The 17,462-nt window shown below is 42.6% G+C and overlaps 2 protein-coding genes across 3 annotated transcripts; both read right to left on the reverse strand.

Annotated features, from left to right (window-relative positions):
- Positions 1–53: 53 nt before the first annotated feature.
- LOC125024423 lies at positions 54–8,997 on the reverse strand. 2 transcript variants are annotated; one of them, XM_047612173.1, is made up of 6 exons: positions 8,827–8,997; positions 4,538–4,626; positions 2,203–4,401; positions 605–714; positions 286–397; positions 54–198 (listed from the first exon to the last, which is right to left on the reverse strand). In XM_047612173.1, the coding sequence occupies exons 3-6, from the start codon at positions 3,985–3,987 to the stop codon at positions 118–120; spliced, it is 2,088 nt and encodes a 695-aa protein (XP_047468129.1). In that variant the 5' UTR covers positions 3,988–4,401; positions 4,538–4,626; positions 8,827–8,997; the 3' UTR covers positions 54–117. The 2 variants fall into 2 exon arrangements, with proteins under 2 accessions (XP_047468129.1, XP_047468130.1); XM_047612174.1 differs by lacking the exons at positions 4,538–4,626; positions 8,827–8,997 and having other exon boundaries at positions 2,203–4,406.
- A 129-nt stretch (positions 8,998–9,126) lies between these two features.
- Positions 9,127–16,659, reverse strand: itprid1 (ITPR interacting domain containing 1). The gene is made up of 4 exons (XM_047568646.1): positions 16,436–16,659; positions 10,419–10,495; positions 10,134–10,336; positions 9,127–9,606 (listed from the first exon to the last, which is right to left on the reverse strand). The coding sequence occupies exons 3-4, from the start codon at positions 10,330–10,332 to the stop codon at positions 9,158–9,160; spliced, it is 648 nt and encodes a 215-aa protein (XP_047424602.1). The 5' UTR covers positions 10,333–10,336; positions 10,419–10,495; positions 16,436–16,659; the 3' UTR covers positions 9,127–9,157.
- Positions 16,660–17,462: the final 803 nt, after the last annotated feature.

Here is a 17,462-nt window from a genome sequence, read left to right on the forward strand (position 1 = left end):
GGAGGAGGCTCTGGTGGAATCCTTGTCCCATGTTGACGAGCAGCTTTGTGTTTCTGTTTGGAGTCGGGACGGGAGACATCGCTAAGTGGCTGCCGTCCCACCGGGGACGGGTCTCCTTCATGTGGGCACGACTTCAGGTAGGAAACCTCCGAGCTCAGAGGACAGCCGGGACTGCTCATCCAGCAAGCGACGCATTTTCTAGTCAAACATCAAACGAAGCGTTTTTAAAACTGTTTCATATGAGAAGTCAAAACTGTTTGTTAAGGAGTGTTGTGAGCGTGTTACCAGGTGCAAGCTGCCGTCACACTGATGAGCCACTTCCTTCAACTGCATCTCCAGCTCTCCAGCCTCTCGCTTCACGGCGCATCTCAGCTGTTCGATTTCTCGAACCTTAAACCTACACACACCAAAAAAAGTCTGTAAAGTGTGTAACATCATATGAATTTCAGTATATTAAATTAAATATCCCTGCTGGTTCCTACCAGTATGAAAAGACTATGTAAAGTCAGAGAAATAAAATGTGCAGTTACTAAGAAGTAGTAATAAAACAGCAGATATTTACAGTATATTGTTCTGGAAAAGAATGTGATTGGGGAGATTCTACCTTTCCTTGTCAGAGAGAGCACTGTAAACTAAAGCCTGGTCTTCAGAAAGCTCCTCTTCCATCATACTGAGCACAGAGCGAAACAGTTTCAGACTCAGCATCATGTTGTCCTATGGAGAACAAGTAGAGTTTCCTTATAAGCACAGACCCAGACAGCATGGAAGCATGGAAGAAAGGCTCAAAACAACAACAGCAACAAAAGAAACTTCCTGGGTTCCTGGATTTAGGATATATTTATATATATCCTGGTTATTAATAAACATTTCATCCACCCACAGTATAAACCTAATAGACCTAAACAACAAGAACAGTGGACCACAATAATATTCCAATATTCCTGGACACGTTGTCTCCTCACTATTCAACAAGGTGGAGCAACAGATTAGGAAACTTAAGATTAGGGAAAATTGCATCTGTGTAGTTGCCTCCCGAGCTTCTTCACTTCTTTCCTGATTTCCTCATAAGTTTTAAATTTTAAATAAGTGTCATTGTCTGTATCTGTCTTTTATTTTATGAGTTTCTTGTTTTATTTTGTCTGAAGTTTCTTAGTTTCCTGTCTGTTTTCCTTCCTTGTGGTTTTGTCATGTCTGTCCAGGTGTGTTGTGTTTCCTGTTTTATTTTGTTAAGTTCTGGATTTCCTGTCTTGTGCCTCCTTGTCTCTTGAATGTGAATTGGTTTCTCCTGGTGTCGTTGCCCTGATCTGTTTCACCTGTGTCTTGTCATGTGTATTTATAGCCGTGCCTTCCTTTTGTTCCTTGTCGCGTCGTTGATGTTCTTTCCCTAATGTTATTTCCATGTTGCCACGTTCCTCATTTCCATGACATGTCGGTGATTCTTTTTGGATTTTCCTGCCTTGCCTGCAGCGCCTTTTGTTTGTTGATCATTAAATACCTTTCCTGTCTTCTCATCTTGTCCTGCACTTGGGTCCTAACCTCAACATCCCCCACCCGACAATGAGCCAGTGTCTCCCTGTGTTTTGTGTCATAGTGGGACATTGACTACATCTGAGGTTCTCCTCATCCTGCTAATAAATGTGGAGAACATAGACTGTATATAAATATGGAGCCATGCGGAGGCAAGTTAAAATGAAAGAACCCATCCTTTAACAAAATATCTGACATATATTTTAACATTTTAGTTCTCCGATGAATCCCTTGCATTGGCCAAAATTATGCTATTTTTGTAGCAGCGGCTTCAGTGTCTATATTGTGTGGTCGGAGAGTGGAGCTTATTTGAAACTTATTCAAAAAAATGATACTTGAACATGCATCAACACTATATTAAACACATACAAAATATATTTGACGTGTATTTTAGTGTTTTAGTTCGGCCCAAGTCCCATCTAATAACATGGAGGGGGTGGAGCTTATGACCTATACTGCAGCCAGACACCAGGGGGAGCTCTACTAGCTTTGTCTTCACTTTAGAGGTGTAGTTCCATCTTGCATCCTTATTTACAGCCTATAGTGCTGCAAGATAGAAAATCTCCAGGACTGTAAATGCACATAGTGACATTTACGGTAGCCATAGCGACACTCATATTTACTCTTAAGCTATAAACACTAAGAACACACTATGGATAATGTGGCATCACTTACACTGGCGTTCACAGGATTGTGTTGTTTGCTGTAACTCTTCTGATTAGAGCACTGGTCACAGAGGCAGCAGCGTGTCACCGTGTCTGTCTTACACATGTTCTCCTCATCTTCTTTTCCATTCACGTCCATCTCCTCCTGTTTATCTGGCCACAGTTCTCCATCCATAGAGACCAAACCAGTCTCTTGATTTCCAGCCGTCTCAGAGTCGTGTGTCTGCCTGTCATTAGACGGCCGGGGGAAAGGTGGAGATGGAGAGAAGTCCACTGTGGGTCTCTGTGTCACTTCGTTTGCTGCAGAATGAAAAGATCCATTCAGTAACTTCCTGGAGAGAAGGTTGCGCTGGATTTGCAGGTCCGTCCATGACTGGACAGCACGGAAAGGGGTGGAGGTGTCTAACGGGAGAATGCCAGGGACTGGGTTGTGTTTCAACTCAGTCATGTAGGGGACATCCTTCCTGTGGACAATATGAGAGGACAGGAATAAAGGCCCCTCGGCAGAAACTGAGTGGTTTGATGGATTGAAGTCTGTGGTGGACAAGGATAGGACTGGAACCACTGTGAGGGAGGAAGATGTATCTGAGGAGCTCTGTTCATAGTCTGTATGGGATGACGAAGATAAATGCACAGATTTACCGGTGGATGAAAATGAGTTGGGATCAGCAGGACCTCCAGGTACCAGAGAATTCTCTGGTGAGCCTTTAAAACTGCCCAACTCCTCAGACACAAGTGTAGGATTGGAAACCTGGACTGGTTCTGCCCAGTAAATATGCCCTTCAGTGTCAAGCTGTTGAAAAAAGTCTGTCATGTCCTCATTTTCATTGTCTGAACCATCCACCGAGGTTTCCATCACCAGGTCTAAGCTTTCCAACTCACTGAGATTATTTGGTTTAACTTCAGCGCTGCTATGCAGCTCTGGATCCTGGTTATGTGACATTAGATTAGTTCTAGATGATTCACTTTCTGTGCCATTGACTCCTGTCTGGTAGACCTTTCTAAACTGTTTCTGTTTTGTTTTAGGTGGAAGCACAGAAACGAGCTGAGAGTCTGTTTCTTTCTGGCCACATACATCTATATAGACTGATGCAGAAGGTCCTGACAGACCAGCACTACGCTCAGCATCAACATCTTGGGCCTGCACAGTGTCAGTACTTCTCTCACCCTTTTCCTTCCTCTGAAGCATGTCCTTTGAGTGTAAATATATCTTTTCCTTCTGGACATGAACAACTTCACGGCTGCAAGAGCCTGTAGCCAAGTATTTCCTATCCTCATTACAATATTTTCTGCTTTGTCCGGGAATGTCCGGCTCCGTCAGGTCTGAATTCTTTCCACCAGCTCGATCCGTGACAACATCTGAATTACGAGAGTCAAAAACAAGTGAGGACAGAACTGAGGGACCTTCCTTATCCAACTGAAAATAGAGGGAAGAGGGCTCTTCCTTTTGTGTATTCAGAGTACAGAGGCCCACTTGGATTTTTTCGGGACTGTGTGAGATGGACTCTTTTAAGGCTAAATTGGATGCACAGGGAAGATTGGGAGTGGCAGATGGGAATAGATAGGGAAGCAGAGATGGTAAGAAACCAGAAGCAGGGATGTGGTCTTCAGGCAAAGACACTGAAGTCCATTCAGAGTCCTGCAGACTTCTAAATTCGTACTGTATAGAAGACGTAGTATAAAAGCGACAACCCACATTTGGAGATGGTGCAAGCGATAAATCAGGAGGAGGGTCCTTTGGAGAAGAACAGCATGTTTTGCCTTCAAGGTCTTGGGATGGAACATCTGTCTCCATGGATTTAGTCCCCTCTACCCTGCTAATCAATGAGGAAGATTTAGGGGAGGAAATCAGTGTGACAGAGGTAAATGAGGCAGTAGAAGGCAGATTTGGAGACTGGGAGTAAACTGTGTTCTGAAGTTCTCCCGAGGAAGAAGGACGGGGGAGGTGCTGGCACACGACTACAGAGAGTGAACTGGGTGGAGACAGGTCCTGACTCGGTGGCAAGTCTGTGTTTGGAATTTCAAGGTCAGATTTTAGGAGTGGAGAAGGAGGCCCAGGCGGACCAAAGACCACTGAAGGGCCGGATGAGGAAGGAACATGTCCATTGTCAGCAGTAGAGGCCAGAGATAAGCAGAAGAGGGGAGATGGAGGTCCTGGCTTCTCCCTTCGAAGACTCTCAGTGTCCCGTCCTGAGAAACTTGTCAAAGCCTTCAAGCAAACAGGAAATACAGACAGTGAAACATGTGTTTTACTTATGGTATGCTTTAAATGTATGTAACCCAGACTGATTGAGTGACTCAAGTATTTATCATGGTGTTTCCATAGATCTGGAGGTTGAGGAGACCTTGGTGGTGTCAGGTCCTGGTGGCGCCAGTTGAGGGATGAAAGGAAGCTCGTCAAAAAAAGTGCTGTCGGCGCGTGTTAGACTCCGCACTGCTCAAAGACAAAGAGGGGAAAGAGTCACAGCGTTTCATAACGTTAACGATACAACAGCACAACCTCAATCACTCCTAGCCTCAAATTTCTTATCTAGTTTCCTCTCTGTTGAAAGTCAAGCAAACTCATGGGAGGCAGAAGGTCAAAGCACTAGAGAGGGTTGGGTCATAGAGGCTGAACAAAAACACAGGCACTTGAATCACACTAAAGTCCTATTTGCACAGGATTAGTTTTACCTGGGGACATCATGAGATGTTTCATTTGCACGGGATAAACAAACTCTGCGTAAAACTCAAATTCACTACGTCTGGCTGTATTTAAATCAGACCCTGCTTTGCAGATGAACTCTTTCATTTTTGATTGAATGATTTCATCCCTGGTCTCCTTAACATCTTGATTTATAGCACATCCTTCAGAAGTCTTAGGCCTCACATCAAACAAAAGTCTTGAAAAAGTAAAAATTGAGGTGCTCATGGCTTCTACTGTGCCACTATGGAGAGCTGTGGTACTACGCTTACATGTGGCACACTGGCTCTTCAGCTGTTGACAAAAAGAAGCTGCAGAAGTTGATAAAGTAGTGGCTGCACCCTCTAAGTGCACTGCTGTGTGAAGGAATAGATGGGGTCAAAATGGTGAAATTATCTCCCCAAGTACAGTAAAAATAGGAAAAACAGCTACTGCAGTACAATTTAAGCTCCAGATGCCTTAAGGGAGCAGAAGAAGACGAAGAAGTGTGATGGTATCTGTGATGATGTGGGGCAGCATCACTGGAAAAACTAGGTCTGTTATCATTGGACACAATCTCAGTGCAGAGAGATATCGAGATGAAATTCTGCAACCAGTGTCAATCCTATATCTCCACAGTCTGGGACCAAACACTTTCCTCCAAGATGACCACGCTCACCCCGACAGAAGAGTGGAGTTTATCAGACATTACCTCCTGAATGTGGGAGTGGAGTGGATGGAATGACCTGCCAGCAGTCTGACTGAAAACCCCATTGAACACTTGTGGGATCAGCTGTGATGTGCTGTTTGTGTCAGTGTGTCCAACGCAACCATGTTGGGTGGCTTGTGACAAATGCCGGTTGAGGAATGGGATGCCTTTCCACAGCTGTGTGTGACCAGGCTGGTGGTCGGCATGAGGAGGAGGCGCCGGGCTGTGATTAGTTCTTCCATACGCTGCTGAGGCTCTTGTTTGTTAAATGAATACGTTGTTAAACTAACAAAATGTCTTGTGTCTTTGGACTTCAATCATCCAATCCACCAAACAACAGTCTGGTCTGCATTGGCAGAGAGGATTTGGAAAGTCTTTCATTGGTGCAATCTACACTCTCCACTGTGCTACAAATATCCTGCAAATGTTCCATAGAAATGTGGCACCATTTAAAGGGGAAACAATCAGGTTTTCCAACAGTACAAGATTTATTACCAAGAATCATTGTTACAATAAATAAATAATATAGCAAAGACAAATATCTCTGCTCTTAGTCAAGTACTCTGTGAAGGTCCTCTGAGTCTCTTCTGATTTGTTACCCACTTGTAAGCCTTGGCTGGCCATGGCCCTGCTCCTTTTTGGGCCACTTTTGATAGGTAGCAGCCACTGCTGACTTGGAGCACCCACAGACCTTTAACATTCTTACTGGTGCATACAATAGCTGCTGTGGTTTTGGAGATGCTAGGACGCAGTCATTGAGCTATCAAAGCTAAAATTCTATTTGTCCTGCTTTAAACACATTTAACACTTTAACTTTGCTGACAAAATGTTCCCTTGTTGCTTGATACATCCCACCCACTGACAGGTGCAACAACCAGCTCTTGTGTCCAGACGTCATTATGTTATGGATCAACGGTGTAGAGAACGACAGTGAACGGTGACAACTTCTTCAAGGCAGAACACCATACAAACTGATGACATAGTCCTGATAATCCTGATGATAATTATTAATATATTTGATTTACACATTTACAAACTGACAATACTCCATGTGTCTGATATGAATAATAACAAGGAGGCCCAGTATTCACTGTTGCTGCTTCTATGAGGATTGAAATCCATGGAGAACCTCACAATTTGCAGGATTTGGATAAGGATATGTTGAGTTAATGCCTTGAATGGTCTAGAATGTATCTGAGACAAAGCAGGGACCTTATTTCATGCTTCTAGTCTGATGACAATGAGACTATAAGTAGACTGTTATTTTTTGTGGAGAACCATCTTTTACAAGCTGTGTGGTTGCTTTGGTCAGTCAGCATCATCTTCAAGCTACTACTTCTGTAAAATCACTCCATTTATTACTGATGCCATTTGTGCTAAAGGAGGCAGAGAGAAAGATGAAACCGACACACTGAGCAGAAGAAGGAAGAGCACAAGTAGAGACATGCAGCGATCAGCAGCCAAGCTGGTGGAAGAGAAAGATAAGTGTGTAGTACGCAGAGAAATGTTATGTTATCGGATGAGCTAAGTTCTAAGAGCTAAAATATAACCATGAACATTAGCACAGGCACAGCACATAACACACCTACTACAGGCTTCAAATATGCACCGTTCAGGCCTTACATTATGACCAACTAACTAATATTGTGTAAGTCTCCATTGTGTCTCCAAAACAGTTGTGACTCATCCTATGGTTTCTGGCAACACAGTGTTGTTAGTGGTGGTTTTTGAGGGGAGGGGCCTCAGTGGATCATCCCACAGATTCCTGATCAGTCTCGGAAACCAGGCCCAGGTGTTTCCCAGCCGAACAATGAATTCTCACAACATGGTTTAAATATTATTCATTTGTACAGTCAATAGTCATAATGTTATGGCTGACTGGTGTATGCAATATATTCATAATAACATGACTTTCCAAAATGCCATTCTTAAAGTCTGTTCTTATTGTGCATAATCTCCCAATGCAGACACCTTCATGCCCGTACTCTGCCGTGCATTAAATACTGTGCAGAAACAAGGGCCAGAAAACTCTGGAGCATTAGTGAGGCCGGACATGACATCATTAAACTGACAAAATCTTCAAGTGACTTTGCATTTGGTAGACTGTTGCTGTATCATTATGCAAATGATGCATGCAGGTTTATGGTGACGTGTATGTTCAAATTAACGTGGCCCAAAGCCTGTGTTGTAAAGTTTGAAAAGTTTTATAAAGACGTCTGAAGTAGAGACAGTGAGAGGTTGAAGCATTAGGGAGAGGCAAGAAGAGCGATGTTACGTTAGTGTACATAGAGTTTCCCTTAAAATTATTTACGAGTCCTGAAAGCAGACAAAGAGAACCCAATTAAACAAATGAAACAGAAATATGATGCGCTGGTATTTGTTTATTCAGGGAATGAGCCAATATTACAAGTTAATTCCAGGGCCATATTAGAGTCCACCTGTCCAGACTCAGACCTCATTTAGTTTCTATAAATCAGGGATTTGTCTCATGTTTGTGTTGAAGTGTGTGATGACAACAGATCAAAGGAGCTTTGTGAGGAGCTCAGAAAAAGAGTTGTTGTTGCTCATCAGGCTGGAAAAGGTTCCACAACCATCTGTAAAGAGTCTTGAAGCCACAAATAATCCACAGAGAGTCAGACAGATTGAAGACGACTGTTCCCCTCCACAGGAGTGGTCCACCAACAAACATCACTCCATCATAGTGGGAGAGGAACCAGAGGAACCCAGGGGAACTTCTAAGCAGCTAAAGGCCTCTCTCACATTGGCTGATGTTCATGTTGATGAATCCACTCAACAACCAAAGACACTGCTCTCTGTCCACAAAGGACATGTGGGACAATGTTTAGTGGACAGATGAGACCAGAGTAGAATAGTTTGGTTTAAATGTTTGGGCATCGTCATGTTTGGAGATGAACCAACACTGCATTCCAGCATCAGAACCTCATCCCTCCATGAAACATGGGGGCGCTAATGTCCTGGTTTGGGCCTGTTCTGCTGCATCTGGGCCAGAACGGCCTGTGATTATAGACGGATGTCAGGACATCTGTGTGTGAGATGAATCGTAAGAAGAACTGGGTGATGCTACAAGACAACGAGGCCAAAAGAACGGTTAAAGAAATATACATATAGGAAGGTTCTGTTTCATTTGTTTGGCTGGATGTTCATTGTCTGGACTCGTGAAAAACTGCTGAAGTTTTGAGTCGGATGATACTGTAACAGTGTTATTAAAGAAAAGGAAAATAATTATATACTTTAAGACAAACCTAATTTTTTTGCTCCACTCGTGTAGGCCCCTGTGACACTGCATTCATCAAAACTGTGGATCTACAATGAGATATGAAATTACACCACATTATTAGGTGAGTCAGTACAGCAGGAAATACATTAGAACACACCTGTGATGCACCTTGACCCAGTTCACAAAGTTCACACCTTAGTGACAGTATCATGTTTAGTTGATGTTTTTCTTGAGGTTTGCAGACAGGGGCTCTGATTATTCTTCCCCCCTCATATTATTTTTTCCCCCTCAGTATTTACACATTTGAATTCGTCTTAGTTCTAACTACAAAAAGTTCTGCTACAAGATATTTTCCTTTAACTTGCCTCTTCCATTTCAAATGAGTCCCTAGCCTGCCCTGGGCTCGTTTTCCTCCGAGGTACAGAGCTGTGTGCCGGGGGGGCGCCGTCCATCATGGATGCAGAGCCGAGTGTTCCTGTCTGGGCTTTGGAAGAATCCAGTTGAGGCTGGGACTCAGCTTCTTGCTCCTCTGTCAGGGGAATCTCCATAGATCCAGATTTGTCTCTTTTTAAGGGGGCTTTGCTGTCTCTAAGCCTTGCTGTGTTTAGGTCCTGGCTTTTATAGTTGTGCATTTGCCTGAGTGACTTCTTCGATGCTCGCCTGAACAGCATGCCCATGCGCCTCCTCCTCTCCTGGGCCTCTGGAGGCAGGTCAGGTCTTGATCTTAGAGGGGAGGATAAAGGTCCCACCAAGCAGGTGAACGCTGTGGTCACCTGCTGGAGAACCTCCAGCTGCCTGAAACGACCTGAGTGAGAGAGGAAAGTAGAAAAATCACAGAAAATTCATTTGGAACAGGAATCTTTCAAGGAACCAAACCACTGATGAACCACTGTGAAGCAGCATCCACTTACTACATGATATGGACTGAAGCTTGTGAACACTATTCATTCATCAATACACAGGAGAACATGTTACAATCCCTGTAGAAGCCCAGTCTGACTGAAAACCAACCAGCAGGCTAGAAGTCAGCTACCAGCTAGCAACCAACAAGACGACACCAGCTAACTAGCCTAGCCAACAGCAGGAGGCAGTAGTTTCATCAAGTTAGGCCCAGACTCCCCAAGAAGGCTCAACAGTGAGTGATAGAAACCATCCTTTGAGATCATGATTTAAGTATGTTTCTCTTTGGTCCCGCCCATTAACACAAACTTTGGTTGAGTCAAAACAAAACTTATCTGAAAACTCAACACCTGACACACATGTCAACACATGGAGCCAGATTCTGGTCATTCTGTACATTCCAACCTGAATGAACTACTGACGGAGACTTACTGCTGACATCTGGGTTCTCGAGGTCCAGCCGGTTCTTCTGGGCCTCTAGAAACACCTGGAGGTTTATTCCTCTTGCGTGAGACTGATGATTGATGAATCGAGCCGGGATGCGTCCCGAGAGGTCAGGTTCATCGCAGCCAAATCCCAAGTCTAACAGAATCTCCTCTGGGTCGTCGTTCCACAGGTTGAGCATAGCCATCACTCTGCAGCAGAGTAGAGAGGGTCACCACACGGGTTAAACATCATCGTCATTAAACTGGTCTGGTGAATCCAGAAGTGTCTAACCTGAGAGGTTCAGAGTGCTCTGAAGTCCTGAGCTGAAGCTGTCCCCCTTAACGAGAGCTGAACCGGATCCACGTCACCTGAACATGAACAACACACAGCAGAGTTCACACATTCATCGTGTTCTCATTTATGGATATGTGCAAACTGCTGATACTACAATCTTTTATTCCTTGGTCACAAGGAGCTCACGGACTCACACACTGGATACAAGGACTCATTCAGATGAACAACTCACAGATATATGTGAATATTCTTGAATAAACGAATGCACAAGAATAATGTGTGTGTTTCATTTGTTTGTTTGGGTTGTCGTTATCTACCACAGGACAGATAATGTGTTGATTCATTTTTATGCTAGTTTCAGAAGGTGTAAAAACCTGGGAGGTGTTAAGAATATTCACCAGAGAATCAAATATGGAAAATAGAAATAAAATAGTGGAAAATAATCTACCAAATGCACAATTTCTTCCTGTTTGAGGTGAAGTGTACAGAAAACACCTTCAGGAAAGAAAATAAAACCTCACACTCTGCAAACACAGAAAAATACAGACAGTAAATGATCACTACCCTTATATTTTAAGGTTAATCTTCATGAGTTTAGTCCAGTACAGTAAGATACCTGTTCATAATAATAATAATAATAATAATAATAATAATAATAATATACTGGTTGCTAATGAATTGTGGCCCATATTTGTAAACTCCTACATATAAATATATAAACATATTACTGAAAAGATCTCATTTCTTTCATACTTATGATAATTAATTAATTAACACCTCGTTTACTTGGTGCACATTAGAATATAACCTTTGATAAGTGTCTTTCCATTGCTACTTTAAAAGTGTCATTTTGTGGTTTGAACCTGTAGTGACGCCCTCGTTCCCTTTAGAAGCTGTAAGATTATTAAAAAGACTCTGTTTGTACTCACGGTTCAGTGCTGCGGGTTGAAGAGGACTGTGTCGCTGCCTCGTTGTGTTGCCTTTGTCATAATTGCTCTATTGATTACTGGTCATATTTTCTGTATCGCTGCAAAGCCTTGGAACAACTTTCCTCTGATATCGTGGCTTTCTATGCAAACCTTCTATGGTGTGTGGGGCCGGCGTTATTTGCCTGGTAAATATGACTTGGAGTTACAGTATGTGTCCATTATAGCTGTTATCTCAAATTAAACCTGTAACTTTCTGTCAGACATGGACTCCAGCCACACGCAGCTTCATAACCGTGTTTGAACAATCCAAAGAAACAGGTTTTGGTTTTGGAATGAAGCACATGACAGGAGCAGCTGTTAAATCCCTTTTGCATAAAGTTATCAGTGCAGCCTAACTGAGCTGTCAGGAACCAGCACGGTGCATCTTTTACATTCAACATGAATAACTTCGCTCATCTCACAGTCAGTGTTGTGCTCATATATGACACAGTTTCCACCAGCAGATATTATCACTCTCTCTCAGGATGTCTCTCTGTCTTCTAGTTTTTAATAGTTTTTTTTTTACTGCACTGTAGTTAAAAGGTTTAATGTTTGAAATGTGCTGTTGTATTGGAACATTCACATTCTACCACGACAGCATCTTTGATTTGGGACGGGGAATTATTTACCCTGAATAAGTTCAAACTAAACTTTTCCTCTGGTTGTTTTTAAGCTCCAGGTTCCATCTGTCAAGGTTCTGTGTCTGTCTTTTATTTTGTGAATCATGTTTTGTGTTTCCTGTTTTATTTTGTTAAGTTCTGGGTTTCCTGGTTTCACCTGGTTTGATTGTCCTCATGTGTCTCACCTGTGTCTTGTCGTCCCTCGGCCCTCATGTGTATTTATCTGCCTTCCCTTTGCTCCTGGTCGCGTCGATAATGTCTCCACGCCATGTTTCCATGTCTTGTGTTGTGTTGTGTTACCTATCTGATGGTTACCTATGGTTCCATGTCCCTGACTCCTTTTGATTTTTGTATTTTGGAGCCTGACACATTCTAAATGATGGAACACTCACACTGATCTAGGGGATTTTTATATTGGGAGTAAAATAAAATACAAAAAATATTTTTTTTAAAAAAAAAATAATGAAGTCAAAAATGTGGGTTGTATTGTAATGTGCGGCTGAAAAGCACGCAACAAATTAAACTGTCCTGTAACATGTGACCAATAGTGAACAGAAAATAGAAGAAGAAGAAGAAGAAAAGCAGCTGCCATCACAGCCTCAGTTGTGCCCAGACAGCGTTTTTCTTTTTTTATTAAATGTGAACATTCTCTTTACTTGTTCTTCTTTCCACTAAAACTAAACTAAATCTGGAGCTGTCGTTACTTCCAGGTTATTATTGTGTTGTTATTATTATCTTGGCGTCACACTAGGCTGAAATGAGTCTGACCTCCTGTGTTACAGGGTTTCAGTGTAAGGAAAAAGAAAAAATAGCTGCAAAAGCAAGAAAAGACGAGCAGCCAACCAATGAAATGCTTACGTGACCTTCTTCCTGCTACTTTACTAAATGTAAAGTTATTATAATGAGGCAAATGTATAGAGTATCCAGGGATGCTAACTGCTAAACTACTGCTGCTACCAGCTAGAATCATCAGATTAACAGAGTGATGTTGAAGCAGAACCTGGATCGATGCGTGAGATAACTGAATGTAGTTACACATGTGACCCGGCTCTTGTTCCGATGCTACAGTAAAGCACATGCAGCTGCTTGTCATGCACTTATTTTTACTGAAAAAATCTAAATCCTACATAGTTAAAGTTACTCAGCACACACACAGTGTCCTGGAAAGAAAAAGACTGTATCAGCCGTCCTCTGTTCCTAAACTGAGTGTGTGAACAGAGCGCGCTCACAGAGAATCCCTGCTGACGACAATGACACCTTATAAGTCCAGGACGGGCTGATGTTTAGAGACCTCGGCCTCCATGAGGCTCTGCAATGGAAACAGCACACAGCAACATGAGCCCAAAAAGGAAAGGTACATGTGGCCAGCCAACAATTAAATATTGATTCGATGTAATCTCCTGTCTAAGGGCCTGGTCCACGGTCCAGAATAAAACGTTTAAAGTCTGTGGCCACGTGTCCTCAAGGACAATCACAGGTTACGTGATATGACCTTATGTAAGCAAAGCCTTTCTGACTGGGTCTGTTCACACGGTTCATCTCACAACAAGCACAAAAGATTAGTTATATTATGTATAATCCCTTTAATTCATATTTACATCTGCACTTTACTCACTTCACTCATACAGTTACATTTATGGCACACTTCTTTCTTTTTGTAATGTTCTGTCTTGTTTTTGCTCCCTGGGGATTAATAAAAAAGTTTTCTGAATCTGAATCTTTGTCTGGAAAATTCTCTGTACGTTCTTCAAGGCGATGTTGTAATTTAGTGTCTGGTGTTGTAGCGTTGGCCGTCTGCCTCCTCACACGAGGCCGTAGTGAAACACGGTGGGTGGCTGAGCCTCCTCAGAACAATGTGCTGCACATGATAAGTGGATTAGTAGTAGTTCACTGACACATGCACCAGATACAGATGAGCCCTGGAGCAACAACCCAACACCCACTTCACTTCACTTCACTTCACTTCACTTCACTTCACTTCACTTCACTTCACTGCAGGAACTCAACAAAAAAACTGGATGTTGACCAAAAACATCCAAGCAGGTAAAACAGGAGACAAAGTTTCTGATAAATCACCATCACATGTTTACGTCATGTTACACTTGGTTTGGAAAAGCAGCTCATTCATCACGTCTGGAGAAACAAAGGCTGAATAAACTGATCAATGAACTCTTTCAGTTACTGAACTCACATGTACTGAGAGCGAAAAGCAACACACACCACTTCACACACTCACACACTCACTCACCACTCACTCACTCACTCACACACACAAAAACACAACAAACACACCAACAACACACAGGAACAAGCAAACACACCACACATACTCAACACAACAACAGCCACATCACCGACGAACACAAAGCACACTAAACGACATAACTCTCATACAACTACTACAACAATAAACACACACACACACACACACACACACACCACACACACCACACACACACACACACACACACACACACACTCACACATACACACACACACACACACACACACACACACACACACACACACTCACACATACACAAGTCGAAGTTTTTAGTCTTTGAATAAACGCTTTTATTACATGAACTAGATTCTTGCTGCCGTTATTTATTTAATCATCATCGTCTGTCACGATTTTTCTTTCCTTAAAATGTTGTGGATCTACTTTGCATTTAACTTTTCAGTCAGATATTTGTTGTTCGCCATAAGTTTGGTGAAGGAGACTTTCTATGATTAAACAGAGGAAGGAACTCAAAGACTAAGACCAGAACCAAACCAGCAGTGACGTCACTGTGAGGGAGGAGAACCAGGCTCAGGCATTAAGCTTAATTTGCTGTTCCCATGGTTTTCTCAACCACCGTTTGCATAATGTTTGAATGCGTTTGACTCGAGGATGGAGATGGTTAAAGAGGCAGAGGCTAACACACACAGCTCAGCAGCAACATGTGTCACTTCATCTATTAAAGTCAGAAAAACTCTTTCTAATCCAGGAAGGAGAAAAGCCTGTAACCTGTGCATTGACAGCTGGTTTTAAAGTCATTTTCCAGGATGTTTTAGGAGGAGAATTTAAAACAGGTTTCCTACACTATGTTAAGAATGCACAGCACGGCTGGTGCAGAGCAGGGCTGTCAGACTCATCCTGCTTCAGTGGGATCTGAAGGGACCTGGACCAGTGACATAACAGGACAATAAACTATAAATAACAGCAGCTTTTAGCGACCCCTAGAGGACAAATCAGGTACTGTTATAAAACAAAGCGCTGTCCTGAGAAGGACCATGCACCCTGCCTGGTGCACGATGACGGCTGGGATAGGCTCCACCCCCTCCCCGCTACGCTCTGGAGCAGGAGCGGTCATGGAAAATAATTCAATCAATTATTTTCATTAAAAAATGCAGTTTATATCTTTGTCAAATTCCTCCCGTGGGTCAGATTGGAACCTCTGCTGCTGCTTTTGGTCTGCGACAAGTACGTTTGACAGCCCCTGCAGTTTTTAGATGTAGGACAAACAGACTGATCTTTAAGCATTTATATTCCATATCCTGAAGGCAGAGCTGAAAGGCTTTGAGTCAAAAGGAAAAGTAGCCCACTGTTCAGACAGCTTCCTGCAGCAGCTTTGCATCTTTGCAAACACGCATCATTCGGGTTTATGATCGACAGCGTGTTTCAAACTTTTACTTTTACTTTTCAGACTTAGAAAATGATTGTAACTGCTGCAAGATTTATGTGAAATCCTCTTTGAACTGACCTCAAAAAGAATTAATAAACAGACCAGATCTTTCCTCCAAACAGTTCTTAGCGATTTAGACCTGGACTTCAGTGTCCTAACAAGTTGTTCTATAAACTATTCTCCACCAGGCTGCAGCCTCGACAGGTTTACTGCTACTAGGGTCAGCTCACAATCTAATGATCATCTGTTGCCATGAGACTCTGCAGACGAGGAATAATTTCAACTATTAAGAAAGAAATGAAAAAGAATTAATACCAAGACTGTGGCTGATGCTCTAATTCTAAATTACAACGAAACAAGCACCTAAGCATGAAGTGACCAATCTCTCAGGACACAAAGGAACAACCTAATACGTTCGCATTAAACCGACATAAAACAAACAGCCTCCAGTAGTTGTGGACAGACCACATGTCAACAGTCACACTTTTCATTTATTGTCCCATTTTCCCTCAATCACCTGTCACTCAGGAGTAGCTCAGAGTTTCTACAGTGCACATCCAGTAAAAGACAGACTCCTTTAATGCATCTCATCTAATCCATGGACCCACATCACCTGTTTCTACAGGGAACATGTGTCTCTATATATAATTTAATGGCAATGAACTTGTAGAACCACTAACATTTTGTATCAGTAAATGACTAAACGTGGAGTTGACCAAAGAAACAACTAGAGAATGATCAGGAACAGATGCACTTACTTGAGTCATGTGGCTGGTTTAGATCATTCCAGGTTTTCCATGGTCTTAAAACAGCAGCAAAGAGCCTGTGTGAAGCCGAGCGAAGCTGAAATCCATCGACAGCACAGAGAGCAGCTCCCATTCGCCTCCCGTCCTGCTCTGAACAACGTGTACGCAGGAGCGGCATGCAAATGTTATGGTCAGACTTCCCAGCTGAAATATAGCTTCCTGGCCCACTTGTTAATGTCTTCCATTACTTCCTGTCCTCTCTTCTACAATATTAACATGAAGCCTGATGTGAAACTGAAATCCATTCATTTCAATGCAGCAGTCACTCGTAATTAAATAAATACAGGAATCTTTGTTTTAGTGTCTGCTCTTTGCTTATCCTGACAACTATTTGTTCACTCTGTTCATCATTTCACAGGTTTCTCATGTAAGTGAACTGAGGAAGTACAGTGTTGGGTTAATGATGCCTCCAAAGAGTCGTGACAGAACGTAGACACCAGCTCGTCCATGAACGACTCGCCTGTGACACAGGGTTCAGTAGCTACACAGAAGCTACACATTTCTCTTCACATTTCTATGCAAAGTTTATGGACTTGTATCATATACATAGAAGCACGAACGTGGTACGATCGTATGGTCACTGACTCGGTTACTGGCTGACATCCTGCGTCAAACTGTCTTTGTGAGACAGACTGATGCACTTAGATGCTCTAGAAAATGAGATCATCGTAAACGCCTCGTATTCTGTGCTGTGGTTTAACCTGAGTGTTTCACAGGGTTCAGTAGTTTAGCTCAGGATGGATTCATACGTTAACAGCAGCTTGTGTCTAATTGTGTTTGTTCATGGAGGTTATTGCACAATAAAGATTTTTTAAAGATGTTTTTTCCAGGTCAGTGGGACCTTATAAGCAGTGGTGGAGGGTCCTAGTCCTGGTCCTGGTCCTGGTCAGAATGACCATCTTTCTATAAGTAGCAGGTGGGATGTATTTTCTTGTTTCAGTTGCCCGTTGATAGTTCACATACCCCTGAACAGATGTGC

Source organism: Mugil cephalus, chromosome 18 (assembly GCF_022458985.1).
Source record: "Mugil cephalus isolate CIBA_MC_2020 chromosome 18, CIBA_Mcephalus_1.1, whole genome shotgun sequence".
Taxonomy (NCBI): domain Eukaryota; kingdom Metazoa; phylum Chordata; class Actinopteri; order Mugiliformes; family Mugilidae; genus Mugil; species Mugil cephalus.